The sequence below is a fragment of the Gossypium hirsutum genome, chromosome A08 (assembly GCF_007990345.1).
Source record: "Gossypium hirsutum isolate 1008001.06 chromosome A08, Gossypium_hirsutum_v2.1, whole genome shotgun sequence".
NCBI lineage: Eukaryota > Viridiplantae > Streptophyta > Magnoliopsida > Malvales > Malvaceae > Gossypium > Gossypium hirsutum.
The window spans coordinates 114,531,392-114,554,342 of record NC_053431.1 but is presented as its reverse complement, the minus strand read 5'-3'; the positions used below and the strand labels follow the sequence as shown (position 1 = coordinate 114,554,342).

Here is a 22,951-nt window from a genome sequence, read left to right as displayed (position 1 = left end):
AATCCGGATAAAGAATTAAGGAATTGAGCTTTAAAAGGCTCGATATTTGTAAGATAAACAAACAAAATTTTACTTAGTGAAAGAAAGCAAAAATTGACAGAGTATTTTTCTTGAATGATTTCTATTGAAATTCATTAATTAAAAAGATGGCATAATGCCAATACATATACCAGTCATAAGCTGGTCAGCTTTGACAGGTTTCACTTACTATTTTTAGCTTCATTGCAACTTGCAAATCAGAACTTACACAATTAGGTAAGCTGATCTATCAATCTTATCAGCACTGAATGCATTAAATACATTATCTATTTAGTTCTAATTTAACTAAGTTACAAAATATTACTTAAAGTAATAAAATGAAACTGAAATTGAACAGTAGCATCAATTTTAGTAGCTGCATGTACTTTATTCGGAAATACTACAGCAAGCGTACGTGTTGCATCATGCTTACATGTTGTATGTACTTCATCCGGAGATATTGCAGCAGTTTGATCTTCCAACTTGATCTTCAACACTTCATCCGCATGACTTGTGTTGCATGGTCTGCTCCTTGGTTGCTTTATTTGCTGCATGCAGGCCAACTTCAACACTCCTCCTTGGTTTGCATGCTACATAGTTCTGACTAAACCCTTTACAACCAGCTTTGCTTTGAATTTGTTCAAGCTACCATCAGCATTTTGCTTGGCTCGAAACACCCATTTCACTCCAATGACTTTTTTGTTGAGTGGTCTTTCAACTAGTTGCCGGGTCTGATTCTCCCCAATCATACTGATCTTATCAGCCATTTCTTGTTTCCAGCCTTGATGAGCTTCAGCCTCTTCAAAGCTGTTTGGTTCAACAATAGCCACTTGGGCTCTTTCATAAATCTCAGCCAATGGTCTTGTGCCCCTGACTGGTTCATCATTAATGTCCATTTCAGGACCATTTTGATCAGCTTCAGTCTTATCTGTCACCAAATCTTCAGCAGCAGTTTCTGGTTCATTTTTATCCCAGTTCCAGCTTGACTTCTCATCGAATACAACATCTCTGCTCACAGAGACCTTGTTTATTGAAGGATTATGTATCCTATAACCCTTCTTGATACTACTGTAGCCCACCAGAATACCAGGTTGAGCTTTCTTAGCAAGCTTGTCTCTTTTTGTTGCTGGAACATGACCATAACATACACATCCAAAGACTCTTAGGTGAGCCAGTGATGGTTTGAACCTGAACCAGGCCTTGAATGGAGTTTTCTGAGCCAAAGCCTTGGTTGATAGCTTGTTTTGGAGGTAAACAACAGTGTTAACTACTTCTACCCAAAATGTCTTAAGCAAATTTCTTTCAAACATTAGGCACCTGGCCATATCCATCAAGCTTCTGTTCTTTCTTTCACTTACACCATTTTGTTAAGGTGTATAAGTGTTGGTGAGTGGGTGTTGGATGCCTGCTTCATCACAAAATATATGCAACTCGGATGAAGTATACTCAGTCCCATTATCAGACCTCAATGTCTTCAACTTGCAACCTGTTTCAGTCTCTGCTGCAGCTTTAAACTTCAAAAATACTGAGGCCACTTCTGATTTCTGTTTCAAAAAATAAATCTAGCAATATCTCGAGTAATCATCAATGAATAAGATGAAATACCTGCTGCCATTCAAAGATTGAGCCTTCATTGGACCACACATATCAGTGTGTACAAGTTGCAGTCTTTCAGAAACTCTCTAGGCTTTGTTTGTAGGAAATGGTAGTCTAGCTTGTTTTCCTAGTTGACATACTTCACAAAATTCTTCTTTTTCAACTGAGTTAGTGAAGTTTTCAACCAAATCTCCTTTGGTTAGCTGAGTCATTGAGTTGTAGTTGACATGGCCAGGTCTTTTGTGCCACAGATTGGATTCATCTTGAACAGCTATGTAGGCACTGTCTGAGCTCTTATTCCAGTCCACAACAAAGCTCTTGTCAGCAATGGTCACTGTCATGAGCTTGGATCCATTTGGATTACTGATTAGGCACTCCTTGCCTTTGAACACCACAGAGTAGCCCTTTTCTAGCTACTGAGCTATACTGAGCAGGTTTCTATCTATTTCAGGCACCAAAAGTACATTTGAAACAAGTTTGGTACCTGTAGGAGTGTCAATCAACACATCTTTTTTGCCTTCAGCTTTGATGAAGTGTCCATTTCCAACATTCACCCTTGTTTTGAAGCTTCTGTCAATTGACTTAAAAATATCAGCATTAGGGATCATATGGTTTGTGCAACCACAGTCTATCAGCCATCCTTTTGTTGCTTTTCTTTTGGTAAATGAGCAAGAGACAGTAAAGACTCGTTCTTCTTGATCACTTTCTTCTTCTGCTACTCGAGTTTCAGCTCTTAGCTGTTGAGGTTGATTTGGCCTCTGTTTGCCTTTGTTTTTGCAAACTTTGTTTGCATGGGCCATCTTTTTGCAGATTTTACACTGCACATCAGGCCTAAACCAACATACTTCACCCCGATGATTTAGCCTTTTGCAGTGTGGGCAAGGTGGATATTTTCTTGCACCATCTATTCTAGGCTTATCTTTCCAGGTTTTCTTCCCCTTGTAAGTAGAGGACTTTGTGGTTGGTCTGCTTTTGGCTTGGAAGGCACCTTCTTAATGCTCTTCCAGTCTGCTGGCTCTCCTTTGCTTTTGAGCATAAAGAGCATTGATCAGCTCTGTCAATGAAATGCTGGTCAGGTCCCTCGAGTCTTCAAGAGATGAGATCTTTGCCTCATACCTTTCAGGCAAGATTGAGATCACCTTCTCCACAATTCTTGCTTCACTAAACTGTTCTCCAAGTAGCCTTATGCTATTTACTACAACTATGCTTCTGTCTGAGTATTGCTTCACTATTTCTTCCTCCTTCATCTTCAAGTTTTCAAAGTCCCTTCTTAAATTTAGTAGTTGTTGCTGCCTCGTTCTTTTAGTCCCTTGGAACTCCTCCTTCAGCTTATCCCAGGCATGCTTTGGTGACTCACAAGCCATAATTCTTGTGAAAATCACATCAGACACACTGTTCTGGACCCAAGACATAGCTTTATGCCTCTTGTTCTTTCATCAGCATACTGCCTGATCTGAGCCACTGTTGGATTGGCTCTGAGTGGTTCTGGTTCAACATCTGAGTTGACCACCTCCCATAGGTCAAATGCCTGTAGGTAGGTCTTCATTTTTACTACCCAAATGTGGTAGCCCTCTCCATTGAAAACTGGTGGTGCAGCTGGTGAGAAGCCTGATGAAGCCATGGTTTTAAGGATTGAAAATAACAGGTCCACTAAGAATAGGGCTCTAGATACCAATTGTTTGGATTTTGGAACAATTTATTAGGAGAAAGTATGAAGCTCAGTCTAAAACTTGAGCAACAATGTAATAAATCCGGATAAAGAATGAAAGAAGATTGAGCTTCAAAAGGCTCGATATTTGGTAGATAAACAAATAGAATTTTACTTGGTGAAAGAAAGTAAAAATTGAAAGACTATTTTTCTTGAATGATTTCTATTGAAATTCATTAATTAAAAAGATGGCATAATACCAATATATATACCAGTCATAAGCTGGTCAGCTTTGACAGGTTTCACTTACTATTTTTAGCTTCATTGCAACTTGTACAACTTGCACATCACAACTTGCAAATCACAACTTGCACAATTAGGTAAGTTGATCTATCAATATTATCAGCACCGAATGCATTAAATACATTTTCTACTTAGTTCTAATTTAACTAAGTTACAAAATATTACTTAAAGTAACAAAATGAAACTGAAATTGAACAGTAGCATCAACTTTAGTAGCTGCATGTACTTTATCCGGAAATACTACAGCAAGCAAACGTGTTGCATCATGCTTACATATTGTATGTACTTCATCCGGAGATATTGCAGCAGCTTGATCTTCCAACTTGATCTTCAACACTTCATCCGCATGACTTGTGTTGCATGGTCTGCTCCTTGGTTGCTTTATTTACTGCATGCAGGCCAACTTCAACACTCCTCCTTGGTTTGCATGCTACATAGTTCTGACTAAACCCTTTACAACCAGCTTTGCTTTGAATTTGTTCAAGCTACCATCAGCATTTTGCTTGGCTCGAAACACCCATTTCACTCCAATGACTTTTTTGTTGAGTGGTCTTTCAACTAGTTGCTGGGTCTGATTCTCCTCAATCATACTGATTTCATCAGCCATTTCTTGTTTCCAGCCTTGATGAGCTTCAGCCTCTTCAAAGCTGTTTGGTTCAACAATAGCCATTTGGGCTATTTCATAAATCTCAGCCAATGGTCTTGTGCCCCTGACTGGTTCATCATTAATGTCCATTTCAGGACCATTTTGATCAGCTTCAGTCTTATCTGTCACCAAATCTTCAGCAGCAGTTTCTGGTTCATTTTTATCCTAGTTCCAGCTTGACTTCTCATCGAATACAACATCTCTGCTCACAGAGACCTTGTTTATTGAAGGATTATGTATCCTATAACCCTTCTTGATACTACTGTAGCCCACCAGAATACCAGGTTGAGCTTTCTTAGCAAGCTTGTCTCTCTTTGTTGCTGGAACATGACCATAACATACACATCCAAAGACTCTTAGGTGAGCCAGTGATGGTTTGAACCCGAACCAGGCCTTGAATGGAGTTTTCTGAGCCAAAGCCTTGGTTGGGAGCTTGTTTTGGAGGTAAACAGCAGTGTTAACTACTTCTACCCAAAATGTCTTAGGCAAATTTCTTTCAAACATTAGGCACCTGGCCATATCCATCAAGTTTCTGTTCTTTCTTTCACTTACACCATTTTGTTAAAGTGTATAAGTGTTGGTGAGCGAGTGTTTGATGCCTGCTTCATCACAAAATATATGTAACTCGGATGAAGTATACTCAGTCCCATTATCAGACCTCAATGTCTTCAACTTGCAACCTGTTTCAGTCTCTGCTGCAGCTTTAAACTTCAAAAATACTGAGTCCACTTCTGATTTCTGTTTCAAAAAATAAATCCAGCAATATCTCGAGTAATCATCAATGAATAAGATGAAATACCTGCTGCCATTCAAAGATTGAGCCTTCATTGGACCACACATATCAGTGTGTACAAGTTGCAGTCTTTCAGAAACTCTCCAGGCTTTGTTTGTAGGAAATGGTAGTCTAGCTTGTTTTCCTAGTTGACATACTTCACAAAATTCTTCTTTTTCAACTGAGTTAGTGAAGTTTTCAACCAAATCTCCTTTGGTTAGCTGAGTCATTAAGTTGTAGTTGACATGGCCAGGTCTTTTGTGCCACAGATTGGATTCATCTTGAACAGCTATGTAGGCACTGTCTGAGCTCTTATTCCAGTCCACAACAAAGCTCTTGTCAGCAATGGTCACTGTCATGAGCTTGGATCCATTTGGATCACTGATTAGGCACTCCTTGCCTTTGAACACCACAGAGTAGCCCTTTTCTAGCTACTAAGCTATACTGAGCAGGTTTCTATCTATTTCAGGCACCAAAAGTACATTTGAAACAAGTTTGGTACCTGTAGGAGTGTCAATCAACACATCTTTTTTGCCTTCAGCTTTGATGAAGTGTCCATTTCCAACATTCACCCTTGTTTTGAAGCTTCTGTCAATTGACTTAAAAATATCAGCATCAAGGGTCATATGGTTTGTGCAACCACAGTCTATCAGCCATCCTTTTGTTGCTTTTCTTTTGGTAGATGAGCAAGAGACAGTAAAGACTCGTTCTTCTTGATCACTTTCTTCTTCTGCTACTCGAGTTTCAGCTCTTAGCTGTTGAGGTTGATTTGGCCTCTGTTTGCCTTGGTTTTTGCAAACTTTGTTTGCATGGCCTATCTTTTTGCAGATTTTACACTGCACATCAGGCCTAAACCAACATACTTCACCCCGATGATTTAGCCTTTTGCAGTGTGGGCAAGGTGGATATTTTCTTGCACCATCTATTCTAGGCTTATCTTTCCAGGTTTTCTTCCCCTTGTAAGTAGAGGACTTTGTGGTTGGTCTGCTTTTGGCTTGGAAGGCACCTTCTTAATGCTCTTCCAGTCTGCTGGCTCTCCTTTGCTTTTGAGCATAAAGAGCATTGATCAGCTCTGTCAATGAAATGCTGGTTAGGTCCCTCGAGTCTTCAAGAGATGAGATCTTTGCCTCATACCTTTCAGGCAAGGTTGAGATCACCTTCTCCACAATTCTTGCTTCACTAAACTGTTCTCCAAGTTGCCTTATGCTATTTACTACAGCTATGCTTCTGTCTGAGTATTGCTTCACTATTTCTTCCTCCTTCATCTTCAAGTTTTCAAAGTCCCTTCTTAAATTCAGTAGTTGTTGCTGCCTCGTTCTTTTAGTCCCTTGGAACTCCTCCTTCAGCTTATCCCAGGCCTGCTTTGGTGACTCAGAAGCCATAATTCTTGTGAAAATCACATCAGACACACTGTTCTGGACACAAGACATAGCTTTATGCCTCTTGTTCTTTCATCAGCATACTGCCTGATCTGAGCCACTGTTGGATTGGCTCTGAGTGGTTCTGGTTCAACATCTGAGTTGACCACCTCCCATAGGTCAAATGCCTATAGGTAGGTCTTCATTTTTACTACCCAAATGTGGTAGCCCTCACCATTGAAATCTGGTGGTGCAGCTAGTGAGAAGCCTGATGAAGCCATGGTTCTAAGGATTGAAAATGACAGGTCCACTAAGAATAGGGCTCTAGATACCAATTGTTTGGATTTTGGAACAATTTATTAGGAGAAAGTATGAAGCTCAGTCTAAAACTTGAGCAACAATGTAATAAATCCGGATAAAGAATGAAGGAAGATTGAGCTTCAAAAGGCTCGATATTTGTAAGATAAACAAATAGAATTTTACTTGGTGAAAGAAAGCAAAAATTGAGAGATTATTTTTCTTGAATGATTTCTATTGAAATTCATTAATTAAAAAGATGGCATAATGCCAATATATATACCAATCATAAGCTGGTCAGCTTTGACAGGTTTCACTTACTATTTTTAGCTTCATTGCAACTTGCACAACTTGCATATCACAACTTGCAAATCACAACTTGCACAATTAGTTTAGCTGATCTATCAATCTTATCAGCACCGAATGCATTAAATACATTTTCTACTTAGTTCTAATTTATCTAAGTTACAAAATATTACTTAAAGTAATAAAATGAAACTGAACTTGAACAGTAGCATCAACTTTAGTAGCTGCATGTACTTTATCCAGAAATACTACAGTAAGCATACGTGTTGCATCATGCTTACATATTGTATGTACTTCATCCGGAGATATTGCAACAACTTGATCTTCCAGCTTGATCTTCAACACTTCATCCGCCTGACTTGTGTTGCATGGTCTGCTCCTTAGTTGCTTTATCTGCTGCACGCAGGCCAACTTCAACAGAAACTAATAACTCAATAATACACGGTATGCAAACACAAGTTACACAGAACAAGACAGCCAGTAGAAGTTCAAATGAGTGCATTTGACTCAATCCTTGACAACCTTCTCATCCAGCAACAAAGCATTGACAAATCACAGCAAAACAGCAGTTTCATCCATGCATAAATTTGTAACATCTGTTGTTTCTCAGCTAAAGGAAACAACCAAGACAGCGGACTTCAGTATATGTTATAAAAAGTAAAAGCAAATCAAGATGTTCCAAAAAGCAAAAATTAACCCAAAAATAAACGGCAGAAGGTTACAATGACAAACCAAAGAAACCAAGTTATTTTCCGAGGCTACATCGAATAAAGACGTTGAACATCTGATCATCTCCATATTCTTTAAGTTGAAGCCTCTCAACGCATCTTCCCGAAATGAGGTTTGCATCTATGCACTCATCATAAAGGCGAAGGCCAAGTCTATTATTACCACTTTTGCTGAATGGACATAACAAAGCACGCTAACGCGAATTTGATTCTACTGTACATAACGGTCACAGCTTCTTAAGCCTCTATTTTCGCCTCCATCAATAACTCACTAAAGGTCTTTAGATGCCAAGTGTTGCAAAGCCTCCTGAAATTTATATTACAATCTAAGTACAAATCAATTTCCTATGCTTGCTACCGATAGAATTCGAAGTACATATTAAAAAACAAATACTAGTCAAAGCTATTAATAAAATCACTTCAGTGCTATAATTCACCATATACTCTTGTCTAACTAAAAAAAAATGCCACTTGTTAGAAATGCGAGACCTTCATGTATCACCATATTATTGATTCTCAATGCCACATTAACATATTTTAACTGTGTTAATTAGGTCCCCAAAAAAAATACTAAGTTGACTTACAGTTAAAAAATTTAGATACCAATTAAATAGAAATGACCAAATTTAAGTAGTTCCGTATATATTAACAAAAAAAAGTAATTATTAAAAATAAAAAATGTAGAGAGACGGAGAGAACGAGCGTTGGTGAAGCAATAGAGAAGAACGGTGCCAAGCCTAGCGGCCAAGCGTTAGTTGACAAAAACTGACAAGTCGATGGTTTGGTTGTGGTCTGTGGGGTTGAAAAGCTTATTATTAGACAGGGTTAGGGGTAAGGTCGGTTTGATTTAAATTTTTCGATTTTTTTATTGAACCGTGTAATTCAATTTTTTTATTTTTATTTTCCAAAACTAAAATCAAACTGATGGACATAAAAAATCAATTATTATCGAATCGTATTAAATTGATTCGATTCGAATTTTCGTGTTGATTTTGGGTTTTGACTTTTGAACTTTATTTAAATAAAATTGTCTTTAAATTTGAATTTTTCAACTTTAATTAGATCAAATTATGTTTGTTTTATATTTTTTAGACATTATTTGATCATTTTAATTTCTTTTCAATTATACATAAAATATCAATTAAATAATTTGTAAAATCTATAATTATAAATGTTTATTAAAAATATAACTAAACCTTTAATCACTATCAATCTTTATTGAACAAAATCAAATGTTTAATTATTTGTATTTTATAACTCTTAATGTATAATGAGAGCAAAAAACAACTAACTCATAAATGTTAATAATAATAACCAAAATTTTAGAAGTTGTAACAACAATAATAATAGAAAAAATAACACAATACATCATAACTAAATATATATATATAGATTAACACTTGAATTCTTAAAAGTTTTAACAATAATAATAAATAAACAATGAATTCTTGAGACACTGACACTAAAATTAGATTTATAGTTTATTTTTTTATTTAATTAAAAGTTATATTTGAAAGCTGGGTTTTTAATGGGCTTATACCTTCAAAAAATATATTGTTATTGTTGTTGTATTTGATATGCAGTGAAATGAATAGAAGATTATATAAATTTGAATCCAACCCAATTGTAGATTTTACTCTATTTCTCTATTTTTTCTCTAGACGGTCAAACAAACGCCCTTGTAAGTTGTGATCTGGTCCGCATTTTATTTCCTTCGTCCTTCAATCCAATCTCAAATTTGCAATTAAAACTACTTAATTTTATTAATTAGTTTGTGACTAGAATGTATTAAGTAAGCAATAATCCTTGCTTTGTTAATGGTCAAAAGGAAAAAGTTGAGTCCGTTGACTTCACCATCAAAAGTTGAGTTAGATTTTAGAAATGGTCAATCATGTTAAAAATAAGGGTAAATTATATCTAATTATTATTATTTTTTAGTTTCTTAATTATGAACCAATTATTCAACTTTTCTTTTTTTGGTCACCAACAGTTAATTATTGATAAGAAGGTAACTTGGAAGCTTTTAAAATTGATATAATAACAACTTTATAACTCTTAACATTTATATATTGTGTTAATTTAGCCTTGATTCTAAAAAATTTAACTCTCAATATTTACACATTGTGTAATTTAGTCTTTTTATAATTTTACTTTTCTCTGTGATATTAAGGTTTAATTTTAAAAGAATAAAAAAATATGAAAATTATTATCTTGGATTTTTGGATGTTTCCATGTTTTATATAATTTCAATCAAATTAGTTGATAATTTTTTTTTAGCTTTTTAGGTGAAATGGTCACAAAGAAAAGCAAAACCAAATTATATAATATGTAAATATTAAGGACTAAATTTTTGTACATTCAAAGTTAAATTTGCTATTATTCCAACTTTAAAAGCTACAACATCATCTTTCCGTTGGCTATTTAATAACTAGTGACAAAAAAGAAAAAATTAAATAGTTGGGTAATCATTTTGTAGCTTTTTCATAATCAGGTGACCAAAAAAAAACTTTATCAATAGTTAGATGACTACTAGTATAGTTTACCCTAAAAATATTAATCATAAATTAAGGTAATTGATTTCTGTTTTAAAGATAATATTGTAATTGGCTAATATAATAAAAAAAACCCTCAAAGTGCTATACTTTTGTTTAAACAAGTTTTGAATTATTTTTGTAGTTAAATAAACTTTTATCCAATGATTTTTACTCATAAATACTTATATAAAAGTGGAAGATGGATCGAGTAAACCGATGAATGTAATGCATAGATGGATAAGTGTCCAATTGAACCTTTTGAGATATAAACCATTGGCAAATTGAAGGATGAAGAATGCATACCCATGACTCCTTAAAGAAAATGGAAAAATCTTGAACCCAAATATGACTAGATCCCATCCAAAAACTCGTCGCAAGTCAATTGATTTTCCAAGCTTTAAAATTAACACCTTTGATAAATGGAATTTAATAAATTTCACCCATTTGTGTATGTATTAATTGCCATTGATTTTAATATTAAAGTAAAATTATTTTGAAATTCAAGTTTCATCTTTAACTTATTGTTGGGTAATAGTAATTCTACTCACTTTTAACATCAACATATAATTTAAAAGAGTAATCAATCATTTCAAAAGAGTGATTAAGTGTGTAAGGTATAAAATCACTTTCAAGATTAAACTATTCCAATTAAAGTCACGTTAGCATAAAATGCAAGTTAGCTTAAAAATTCAAAATATTTTCACTTTAATATTAAAATGAAGGGCATTCTAAGTAAAAAAAAATATAGTTTAAAGATTTATTTAATTAAAAAAAGCATAAAAACTTGTTTAAATAAAGTATAATAGTTTAAGAGGGTTTTTTTTTTTTGTAATATATCAGTGTTTGTAGTTCTTTTGCTTTTAAATATAGGTTTTAAAAAGGTTAAAAACAAATGAAACTCGAAGATGCGTTTGTTTCTCGTGAAAATATGGAAGAAAAAAAATATAGAGAGAGAAAAATTGAGGTGAGAAAATGGAAGGTCATATGTATTATGTGTAACTTCTTGGACGGGTAAAGTTTGGAATCTCTCTACACTCTAATACCGTGTGGAAAGGCCAAAGACTAACGCATTAACGCGATCATAATCAAGAAAAAAACAGCCTTCGTGTTGAGTTTGTCTGAAGGAAGGACGAAGGATGGAAGTCGGGGTTGGTGATGTTGATAGCTTTTTTAAGTCGGATATTGGGTGCGACTGTAATTTTATTTGATTCAAAAAATTTTAATACATCTAATTATTCATAATTTAGTCCTCATTCCAGATCTACAACTTAAATTATTTTAATAAGAAGAAAGATTCAGATAATTCAATCTTACTTTTTGTACATAGTTCTGATCAAATTATAGTTACATGTTTACATGTTTATTATGACACAAAAAAAAAATTCTAATATTGTGATTTGGTGAAACATTTTACATTAACTGTTTAAGTTTTGTGATTTCTACCTTTTTATTAAATAATCTCCCCTTCAAATTATGCATTTTGTGTTTCAATGGTGTTTTTTCTAATTTTCAAATGTGCTTTCAAATCACGTTAAATTTATATATAATTATTAAAGAGAACAACATAATTTAATAATATAAAAATATTTAAAATATATTAAAGATGAAATGTCTGATAAGACTAGTAAGAGTAATCGATAGTATTATATAGATTGTAACTTCCTCAACCCAGCCTAGATATTAGATCCGAATTCGGAAGATTATATTGGCCACTGAGATAGCCTAGTACGATCGGAGTTTTTAAAACAATCAATTTAAAACATTTATTTATTTTAGAAGAAAATTTAGTCTATTTTCAAAAAAGTTGACAAGTTATAAAAAAAACGTTTTAGGTTAACTTTTTAAGTAACTGTGATTACTTTAGGAAAATTTAGTTAATTCTCCTTATTACTCACAATTTTTAATTTTAATCTGATAGTGGAAAAGTGATTTTTACTTAGTTTTAATAAAACTATATTTCATGCTTTAATAAAAACCATATTTTAAAATTAAGATAAATGTTATGAATGCTAAACAAATCCTAAAACGTTTTAGAAATAAAATAGTACAATTTTGAAATAACATAAATTATAAAAAAAAGCCTAATAATACTTTCATAAAACTAAAACGTTTTTGAGCCATCCTTATGTTGCGTTCACGTCCTAACTTGGTAAGTTATCTGTAAAGATGAAAATAAATGAAGGAATGAGCTATGACGCTCAGTGCGAGTTCCTTCACAAGGGAATTAGAGCAAAAAATAAACAAGCCATGCATAATATCAACTCATGGAATAAATCACAATCAATTAGCAATACAAAATATCGATAATTCAGATCAACTAATCAACAAAATATTTCAATATTTGTAGCCAGGTAATTTATTATACATGCAATGCAAGTTCAATTTAACAATAAAAATGTCCTACCCCACCGCTACACGCCATAGTAGGAGTTCCCTAGAACTCATCTACCTTTACACCACATTGCGGATAAACCACTGATCATTGGAGATGAACTACTAATGATAAAATATATTGGTAGATGAACCATCTGTCTTAGCAGATAAAATCTGCTAATACGTTGTGGATTAACCATTGCTCAAGGAGATCAACTAAAATACGTTGTGGATAAACCACTGGCCGAACAGATGACTGGCAATTAAAATACGTTGTGGATGAACAATTGGTCGAGCAGATGATTGCCGACTGAAATCCATTGTGGATAAACCATTGGTCGAATAGATGAACTGCCAACGACTTCCTCCATTCAAACGTCTCACCCCATGCAATGCAAAATAACATGCTATAACAATTAAATACGGCAACATTAACATGCTTATATCAAATATATACAATAGCAATTATTATGCTTATAACAAATCATAATAGCAGCAACAGACTTGCTTATCATATATTCAATTTAACGGTAATAATGACATGTATCTCTTGTAATCAGTATCATCATGGTTTTACATAACAATATCAGTTCATCAGAAATATAGTGACAATAGATATGTAACAATCTCATATCTTACATTCACAATAATAAATCAATAAATTATATCATGGATTCTAGCATTATTCATATTATCATGGGCTTAATTGAAAAAAATAAAAATAAAAACCTAAAATAGTTCAGAAACCAATCAGTGACTAAACTGAACAAAACACAAAATTTTGGGCCAAAACTGTGAAATCTGAGAAACAGGGGACACACGACTGTGTGGCCAGATTGTGTGAAAAGCCCTAGATCATATAGAAGGGGTACATGACTATGTGACCCTATTCTGAGGCACGATTTGCTCTGATTCTCTAGTAAAATAACACACTCCTGTCACAGGGATCTCGAACGTCGTTCCTTGCACTTAAATCTAATCCAAGGTACCTAAATCGGGTTATTCAAATGATATTTATGCCAGAATTAATAATGAATCTCAAGAAAGTCAAGATTTTAGGAGATTTTTGGCAATATTCTTAAAAGATTGTTTAATCATTCTTTAAAATTAGCACGGATAAAAATTCTACAAGAATTTAATATTTAAACACCGAGATTGGAATGTTCTTATAGATTCTTTACGAAATTAGAGATGAAATTAATATTTTTAATTCGGGAAAACAAAATAATCAATAGCAAGAATGTTGAAAATAATGGTGTAAAAAAAGAGAAAGAGAATAAAAAGAGAATAAATAGGAGGATGGAGGGCAAATTCTATTAGGATTTGAAAAAGAGGCAAATTGAAATTCTAATTAGAAAAAGAAGATAAAAAGATGATGGAATTCTAATTCTATTGGAATTTTAAGAAATGACAAGATATGAATTCTAATTAGGAAAGAATTGGGTCAATTCCTAGGGTAAACCTTAGGGGCGTCACTTGTAATTATCCTAAATTTTTACCGAATTTAAAATTAAAATTATAACAGCCTAATTTTTAATGATGTCGGATCAGTGGTTCGAGACCACTAAATTCAAGAGAGAGTTCAAAAATTATATTAATTATTAATTACGAGTCAAATGTGATTTTAGGAAGACTTTTGAATTAGTGATTTGTGTTTTAGAAGGAATTATTAAGTTAAGTGATTTCAAAAACGAGGTATCGAGACCTCGATTTCATAAACTGAGCCGTAAATATTTTTATAAATATTTACAGAGTATCATTGAGTTAGTATTAAAGTTTCGTTAGAAAATTCTATAGTTAATTAATTAAAAAGGACTAAATTGAAAAATGTTCAAAACTTGTTAAAGTGATAAAATAGCTTAAATGTTAAATGAGGAAGGACTTAAAGGGCAAATTAGCCCAAAGAAGATGGCTGAAAAGGCATAAGCAGAAAAAAAACAAAGAAATTAGGTGATTAAGGGCAAAATGGGAAATAAAATAAAATTTAATTAGATAAAAATGAAACTTAAAAGAAATCTAGATATTTCTTCACAATTCTTCAGCCAAAAACACCATAGGAGGTTCCCAAGAAGCTGGCTTTTCATATTTTTACTTCAAGTGAGTTCAATTCTTGCTTTTTCTTTGAAATTTTTATGTTTTTGAGACTTTTACAATTATGTCCAACTATTTATTTCATTAGTTTTTTTATTCTATGAGTAATTTTGAAAGTTACCATTGACGAGTGATGGATGTTTATGATGAATTAGCTTGAAATTGAAGCTTTAATTTTGTTATATGACTATTTTATCAAGTAATTTCAATAGAAATTGATTTTAGGATCAAATTATGAAAAAAAATTAAATCTTAGGGTTTGGTTTTAAATTATGTTTATCAAAGGCTATGTAATAGCTTAGAATATTTAGATAAAGTGTTAATTGAGAAAAATTAGCTTATTCGATAGACAAATTGGGGAGGGATTAAATTGCAAAATTGTAAAAGTTAAGGTATTTGTGTAAATTTCAAAATTTTAAGGGTATAAATTGTGAAGTGAATTATAATTGAGATATATGCTAATGAATGAATAAATTTTATATTTTAGATCAAGAGCCTGTAGATCAATAAGAAAAAGGGAAATTAGCAGAATAATCCTTAACTATTAAAAATTCCACAATTTAGCCCAAGTAAGTTCGTAAGGTTAAATTTTTAATGTTATTTGTTAAATTGATGAGTGGTAATATGCATTTATTCATATTATTTGTTGAAAATAAAATTGTTGTAAAAATTATGAAATTGAATCAAATTTCGAAGTGAACAGAAGCAGGATTGAGTACAGTCGTTCAGTGCAAAAGAAGAATTGACGGTAAATTACCCAAGTAAACCGAATTTCAGCATTTTTTGTGGAATTTTGTGTTTGCTTTCCATTTAGCTCTCATGAACTTCAGTCAACTCATATAAGTTTCAGTTCAACCCTTTTGGGTTTCAGTTTAGCTCTTTTGAGCTTCAGATTAGCCCTTATGGCTTTCCGTTCAACTCCTATGAGCTTCCGTTTAACCCTTATGGGTTTCCATTTAACACTTATGTGCTTCAGTGCAGCCTTTAGGCTTCTGTTTACGATGTATTCAAATCCGTAAGACGTTCTCTGATTTAATAAGGAATGGTAAGTGCCACATGGAATTAATGTGGAAGAATTTAAGTTGTTATTGATATTGAGCTCAAATAAGTAAATTCATCAATTGAGTTGTGATTGGCAGGAAATGTTTATGAAATGATTTACCTAAATGAATTATTATAGTATGTTCGGTAAGATTTATGTTAGAGCTAACGAACTTACTAAGCTTCATTAAGCTTACTTGTGTCGTTTAATGTTCTTTGTAGATTTTCAAGAAGCTCGAAGGATCGGGTCAACATGTCGGAACACACTATCCAGATTGTTCCGGTAGATTTTGTTATGCACTTTATGGTTTATATGGCATATATAGGGTTGAATTGGAAAAGAGCTAAATTTGAATTATGGTTGTGAAGGAGTTATATATATATATATATATATATGTTTATATGCATAGATTTAGTAGTAGATTTTGGTAAATCAATGAATATTTTGGTAAGTTTAGCCAATTGAGTCTTGTGATGATATATATATTATGTTTAAAACATGATTTTGACTTGTGTTGATTGTTTGATTAGGGCTATTTGACGTATTGAAATGTTGTGTGTACGCTGATATCAAAAAAAGGTGAGAAAATGGCCTTAAAATGACCTATTTTCATCCACACAGGCAGAGACACGGGCGTGTGTCCCCTGCTTTTAAGAAAATTTTTGAAATTTTGGGAAAACTTCCCTGAGTATCCGGTTTAGTACCGATCCACTTCTAAGGTGTATATTAGGCCTTGAGGGCCCATCTAAAGGATAATATGAGTATTAAATGAATAATTCTTGATATGTATAATAAAGGTTGTGAAATGTCTGAATTTAATCTATAAAGTCTGATAATGCTTCGTAACCCTATTCCGACAACAGATAAGGTTAGGAGTGTTACAAAAATGAAATGGGGGAAGAACATAGCAGCTCAAACGCTAGTTTCAAATAATACTAACACCTTACCGTTGAGCTTATTGCTCATTCTTATTTAATTTTTACACTTAATTTTACATATTTTAATGTTTGGGAAACTTGCCAAAATTTCAAAATTATAAAGAAAAGAAGAGCTCGAACTTAGGTCTTTTAGGACATGTACTAACGTTTTAATTGTTGAACTATTGCCCATTTCTTATCAAGTTTTATCATCAATAGAATATATTTTAGTGTAATGGCCTAAATTCAAAGTTATCGGAACAGTGGTTTCGTAACCACAAATCCAATTTAAAGAGAAATTTATTTCAATATTTGTGCATGAAAATTGATAAGATAGGAAAATCGTATGAAAATATTGATAGAAATTTTTTTTACCGATTTAGTGGTTAGTTAGAAAAAGAAATTATTGAAGAAATTGGGTAAAAACAAGGTATCGGGACCTCTATCTTGTAAAACCGAGTCAAAAATAATTTTATAAATATTTATGAAATGTTAGTAATGTGGTATTAAAATTTCGTTAGGAAATTCTAATGTTTGGGTAGTCAATTAAATGAAAATGACTAAATTGTAATAGGTGTAAAAGTTGCTAGAATGATTAAATAGCTTAAGAGTCTAATGAGAAAGGATTTAAAAGGCAATTAGACCCAAAATTTATTTGAGCTGGACGGCAAGGGCATGAAATCAGCAGGAAAATTGATAAATTAAGGGCAAAATTGGAATATTGCAAAATTAACTAAATAAAGCTAGGACTAAATAGGAAATATCTAGATTTCTCTTCATTTCTCTTCAATTCCAGCGGCTAAAAACGCTATAGGAGGGTTCTCTAAGCTGGTATTCCATAATTTTTGCACCAAAAGACTCAAATACGAAGCTAGATCGAGGATAGGAAAAAGTTCGGGATTAGTAGATTTTTTTTGTTTACAAACAAGTATCAAGGTAAGTTCTTGTAACTTGAATTATATTCTTAAATGCTTGAAATGCATGCTTTTGATATGAATATGATTTGAATGTTCATTATATGGAAATTTATGAAACATTGATATATTTGATAAAAGGGGAAAAATCCCGATTGAATGAAAGGAAAATTCGATAGATCTCTGAAAAGGAATTGACGGTAAAAAAGATCTAGCCCGGACGAGTGATCCTATCTTGATATAGCCCTCCCGAAGAATATGTGTAAAATAGATTTAGCCCAGACGGGTAATCCGAATTCGGGTCTGAATTTAGCCTGGACTGGTAATTCAGATCCAAGCTCATTAGAGTAATTGTCGTTGCAGGGGATTTAGCCTGGACTGGTAATCCCGACAATACTCTATGAGTTTATATTGCAGGGGATTTAGCCTGGACTGGTAATCCCGCTGCAAGGTTGAGGTTCGCGGGAGTGTGCTCTCTGAAATGGAAATGTGCACACATGAATATGAACTGACGGACCTAGAATTGTACACTAAAAGTGTACCTCTGAAAATCCATCGAAATTCTGATAAATTCAACGGGATAAATATGGAAAAATAACAAGGAAATGGAAATTATGATATTGGTGAGCTCATCAATCATGGTATATATTATTGGTACATGGAAATTATTGTACTAGAATGTTGAGTTTGTGCATATTAGGGTAATAATGCATTGAATGGATATATGAATGTTTATTGTGTTGTATTGAAAATATTAGGTAAGTATAATTCTTGTTACATGAGCTTACTAAGCACGAAGTGCTTACCTCGTTTCCTTTTTTCCTGTTTTGTAGTGTTAAGAGTTCGGAGGTCAGATTTGGTCGGAGACACATCACACTATCAACCTCAGGATTTCGGTATATAAAGAAACTTTATTTTGGAAATCAATGGCATGTATAAGCTAATAAAGTAAATGTTAACATGAAATGAATGTAAAGTTAGCCATTAGTATGGTTAACAAACCTGGTTTTGGGTATGTGATGACGTTATTTTATAAATATGCATGAATTTATCTTAAAAATATGTTGAATTGGATTGGTTGATGTGGATTGTTTTTAGTTTAAAATTTTAGGGAAGATTAGATATTTATAAAGGGGCTATATTGAATATATAAAAAAATCGTAAACTCCGGTAATACCTCCTACCCTATTCTGGCAATGAATACGGGTAGGGGTATTATATTTATTGGTATCAGAGTTACGGTTTAGCCAGTTCTAGGACCGATGTAGCAAATAAGGGATTAGCTATACATGCCATTTAAATTATTATTGATAGTGTGATATCTCCTGACCATTTAAAATGTGTTTTTCTTATAGTAAATGTCTACCGACCGAGCTCAATCTGAGGAAGCTGGGAGTCATGCTTCGGCTTCAGTACAAAGAGAAGAAACTAGCAGTAGAAGGCCCGAGACAGAGGGTCGAGGGGAGGAGGCAAAAATAGCCTTTTTTCAAATGATGAATGAATGGTTTAGTCAATACTTAAGAACTAACCCTGTAGTGCAGCAAGTTCAAGCTCCTCCTCCTACTTCTCCACCGGTTCCCGAAATCCCACAGGGTACAGGTACTGAATCTATCAGAAAAGGGAAAGCTCCAGCAGATAAAATTTGCAAATATGGGGTCGAAGAATTTCGAGCAGCAGTTGATGATGATTCCGAACGGGCTGAATTCTGGTTAGGAAACACTACTTGGGTTTTGGAGGAATTATCTTGTACACCAGAAGAATGTCTGAAATGTGTCGTATCACTGCTAAAAGATACAGCTTACCATTGGTGGAATACTAAAGCTTCAGTTGTTTCAAAAGAAGAAATTACATGGGGATTCTTTCAGACTGAGTTTAGAAAGAAATATATCAGTCAGAGGTTTCTCGATCAAAAGAGAAAAGAATTTCTTGAGCTGAAACAGGGTAACAGATCAGTATTTGAGTATGAAAGGGAATTTGTTCGATTGAGTAAATATGCTCGAGAATGGGTATAGTCAGAAGCTGAAATGTGCAAACAATTCGAAGAAGGTTTGAATGAAGACATTAAGCTACTGATCGGAATTCTTGAAATTCGAGAGTTTGCTACATTGGCAGAGAAAGCTTATAAAGCAGAAGAATCGAGCAAAAAAAAGAAACAGGATGAGAGGGAAGCTCGAATTTTTAGTAAAAGACCGATGAGAAAATCCTAGTTTTCTGCTTCAAAGAAATTGAAGGAAGTACCAGGATCGTTCTACCTCAGCCACTGGGTATTCGGGTAGAGAGCAAGGTTCTCAACGTACTAATCCAAGACCTTCTACTCCATCAGTGACCAGTATTGGCAGTGTTGGCACTCCTAAGCCGAGATGCCAGTACTGTAATAAAGCTCATTTTGGTGAATGTCGATTAAAGAGCGGGGCTTGTTACCGATGTGGTTCTTTTGACCATTTCCTCAGAGATTGTCCAGAAAGGGGTGAAAAAGAAGCTGAACAGATATCGAAGCCGAGTAATCCAGTTTCGAGAGGTAGACCACCTCGACCATCTGGTAATGTCAGTGGTAGCCAAGGAGTTACGAAAGATATTGCAGGCAGGTCTGAAGCACGAGCACCTGCTAGGACATATGCCATCCGTACCAGAGAAGATACCTCAGCACCTGATATTATTACTGGTACATTTTCTTTACTTGATACTGATATTACTGCATTGATTGATCCTGATTCTACGCATTTATATATATGTGTTAAACTTGCAATTGTTAAAAATTTATCAGTTGAACCTACTGAATTTGTGGTTAAAGTCTCGAACCCCTTGGGCCAGTCTGTGTTGGTGGATAAAATTTGTAAAAATTGTCCCACTGATGGTAAGAGGTTATTGCTTCCCGGTTGATTTGATGTTACTGCCATTTGATGAATTTGATGTGATATTGGCCATGGATTGGTTAACCCAGCATGATGCGGTAGTAAATTGTAGACAAAAATATATTGTGCTAAAATGTCAGAATGGTGAGTTGCTCCGGGTTAAATCTGATCAGACAGAAAGGTTATCTGATGTGATTTCAATAATAGTAGCACAAAGGTATGTCAAAAAAAGGGTATGATGCTTACTTGTCTTATGTACTCGACACTAAGGTATCTGAGTCAAGGATACAGGCAGTGCCAATAGTATGTGAATTTTCCGATGTGTTTCCAGAGGAATTACCAGGGTTGCCACCAAAAAGAGAAGTGGAATTTTTCATAGATTTGATTCCGGGAACTATTCTGATTTTCATAGCTCCGTACCGGATGGCTCCTACTGAATTAAAAGAGTTAAAGACACAGCTGCAAGAGCTTGTTGACAGGGGTTTTGTCCGACCGAGTCATTCACCTTGGGGTGCTCCGGTTTTGTTTGTGAAAAAGAAGGACGGGTCTTTAAGACTATGTATTGACTACCGGCAGCTTAATAAAGTAACCATAAAGAATAAGTACCCGTTACCCCGGATTGATGATTTATTTGATCAGTTGAAAGGTGCTACTGTGTTTTCAAAGATTGATCTTCGATTAAGTTATTATCAGTTACGGGTAAAGGAGTCAGATGTGCCAAAAACAGCCTTCAGAACCAGGTACGTATATTATGAGTTTCTGATTATGCCATTTGGGCTAGCTAATGCACCTACAGTATTCATGGATTTGATGAACCAGATATTCAGACCGTACTTAGATAGATTTGTAGTAGTATTCATTGATGATATTTTGGTTTATTCTCGGGATGAAGAAGAACATACAGAACATTTGAGAATTGTGTTGCAAATTCTGCGAGAGAAGCAATTATATGCTAAATTCAATAAATGTAAATTTTGGCTCCGAGAAGTGGGTTTTCTTGGACACGTTGTATCTACCGAAGGCATCAGGGTAGATCCAAGTAAAATCTCAGCTATTGTCAATTTGAATCCATCAAAGAATGTATCTGAAGTTAGAAGTTTCTTTGGTTTAGCTGGTTATTATCGGAGATTTGTACAGGGATTCTCTATGATAGCTTTTCCGATGACTCGATTATTGTAGAAAGATGTAAAGTTTGAGTGGACTGATGAATGTCAGCAGAGTTTCAACCGATTGAAAGATCTACTAACGAAAGCACCTGTATTAGTGCAGCCTAAACCGGGTAAGGAATTTGTTATTTATAGTGATGCCTCATTAAATGGTTTAGGTTGTGTCTTAATGCAAGAAGGTAAAGTAATAGCCTATGCTTCAAGACAACTTAAACCACATGAAAGAAATTACCCAGTACATGATCTTGAATTAGTTTCTATTGTATTTGCACTGAAAATATGGCGGCATTACTTGTACGGTGAGAAATGTCATATTTATACTGATCATAAAAGCTTGAAATATTTGATGACACAGAAAGATTTGAATGAGACAGCGCAGGTGGCTTGAACTGATAAAGGATTATAATTTGATTATTGATTACCATCCGGGTAAAGCTAATGTTGTAGTTGATGCTTTGAGCCGGAAATCTCTATATGTTTTACGAGCTATGAATACCCGGTTGTCATTGACTGATGATGGTTCAATCCTAGCAGAATTAAGAGCTAAACCAACATTTTTACAGCAAATATGTGAAACTCAGAAGAATGATAAGAAGTTACAAGTTAAACGGGCACAGTGTGAGTCAGGTAATGATTCTGAATTTCAGATTGGTTCTGATGGTTGTTTATTATTCAGAGGTAGGGTATGTGTACCTCAGAATTCAGAGCTCATACAGAAGATTCTACGCGAGGCTCACAGCGGTACTATGTCTGTACATCTAGGGAGTAATAAAATGTATAATGATCTGAAAAAGATGTACTGGTGGTCGGGAATGAAACGTGATGTCTCTAAGTTTGTATCAAAGTGTTTAATATGTCAGCAAGTTAAAGCTGAACATCAGGTACCTTCGGGGTTACTTCAGCCAAATACTATACCGGAATGGAAATGGGAAAGAATCACTATGGATTTTGTATCGGGGTTACCTTTGTCTCCGAGGAAAAAAAGATGCTATTTGGGTGATTGTTGACCGATTAACAAATTCAGCTCACTTTATTCCGGTACGTATGGATTATTTTTTGGATAAATTAGCTGAACTATACATATCTGAGATTGTCAGGCTACATGGAGTGCCTGTCTCTATTATATCAGATAGAGATCCCCGATTTACGTCTCGTTTCTGGGACAAATTGCAAGAAGTCTTGGGTACTCAGTTGTATTTTAGCACTGTATTTCATCCTCAGACAGATGGACAATCTGAGCGTGTAATTCAAGTATTGGAAGATATGTTCCGATGTTGTATACTAGAGTTTGAAGGTAATTGGGAGAGGTATCTACCTTAGATTGAATTTGCTTACAATAATAGTTATCAATCGAGTATTAAAATGGTTCCGTATGAAGCTTTGTATGGTA

General features: G+C 34.1%; 2 protein-coding genes across 2 annotated transcripts; both read right to left on the bottom strand.

The window, feature by feature from the left end:
• Positions 1-3,995: 3,995 nt before the first annotated feature.
• LOC107934083 (uncharacterized) lies at positions 3,996-6,413 on the bottom strand. Its single transcript, XM_016866427.2, has 6 exons — positions 6,118-6,413; positions 5,486-5,832; positions 5,142-5,383; positions 4,837-4,949; positions 4,485-4,722; positions 3,996-4,376 (listed from the first exon to the last, which is right to left on the bottom strand). The coding sequence occupies exons 1-6, from the start codon at positions 6,411-6,413 to the stop codon at positions 3,996-3,998; spliced, it is 1,617 nt and encodes a 538-aa protein (XP_016721916.2).
• Positions 6,414-6,949: 536 nt separating this feature from the next.
• LOC121204627 (uncharacterized) lies at positions 6,950-7,823 on the bottom strand. Its single transcript, XM_041074845.1, has 2 exons — positions 7,677-7,823; positions 6,950-7,337 (listed from the first exon to the last, which is right to left on the bottom strand). The coding sequence occupies exons 1-2, from the start codon at positions 7,791-7,793 to the stop codon at positions 7,104-7,106; spliced, it is 351 nt and encodes a 116-aa protein (XP_040930779.1). The 5' UTR covers positions 7,794-7,823; the 3' UTR covers positions 6,950-7,103.
• Between the last annotated feature and the right edge of the window lie 15,128 nt (positions 7,824-22,951).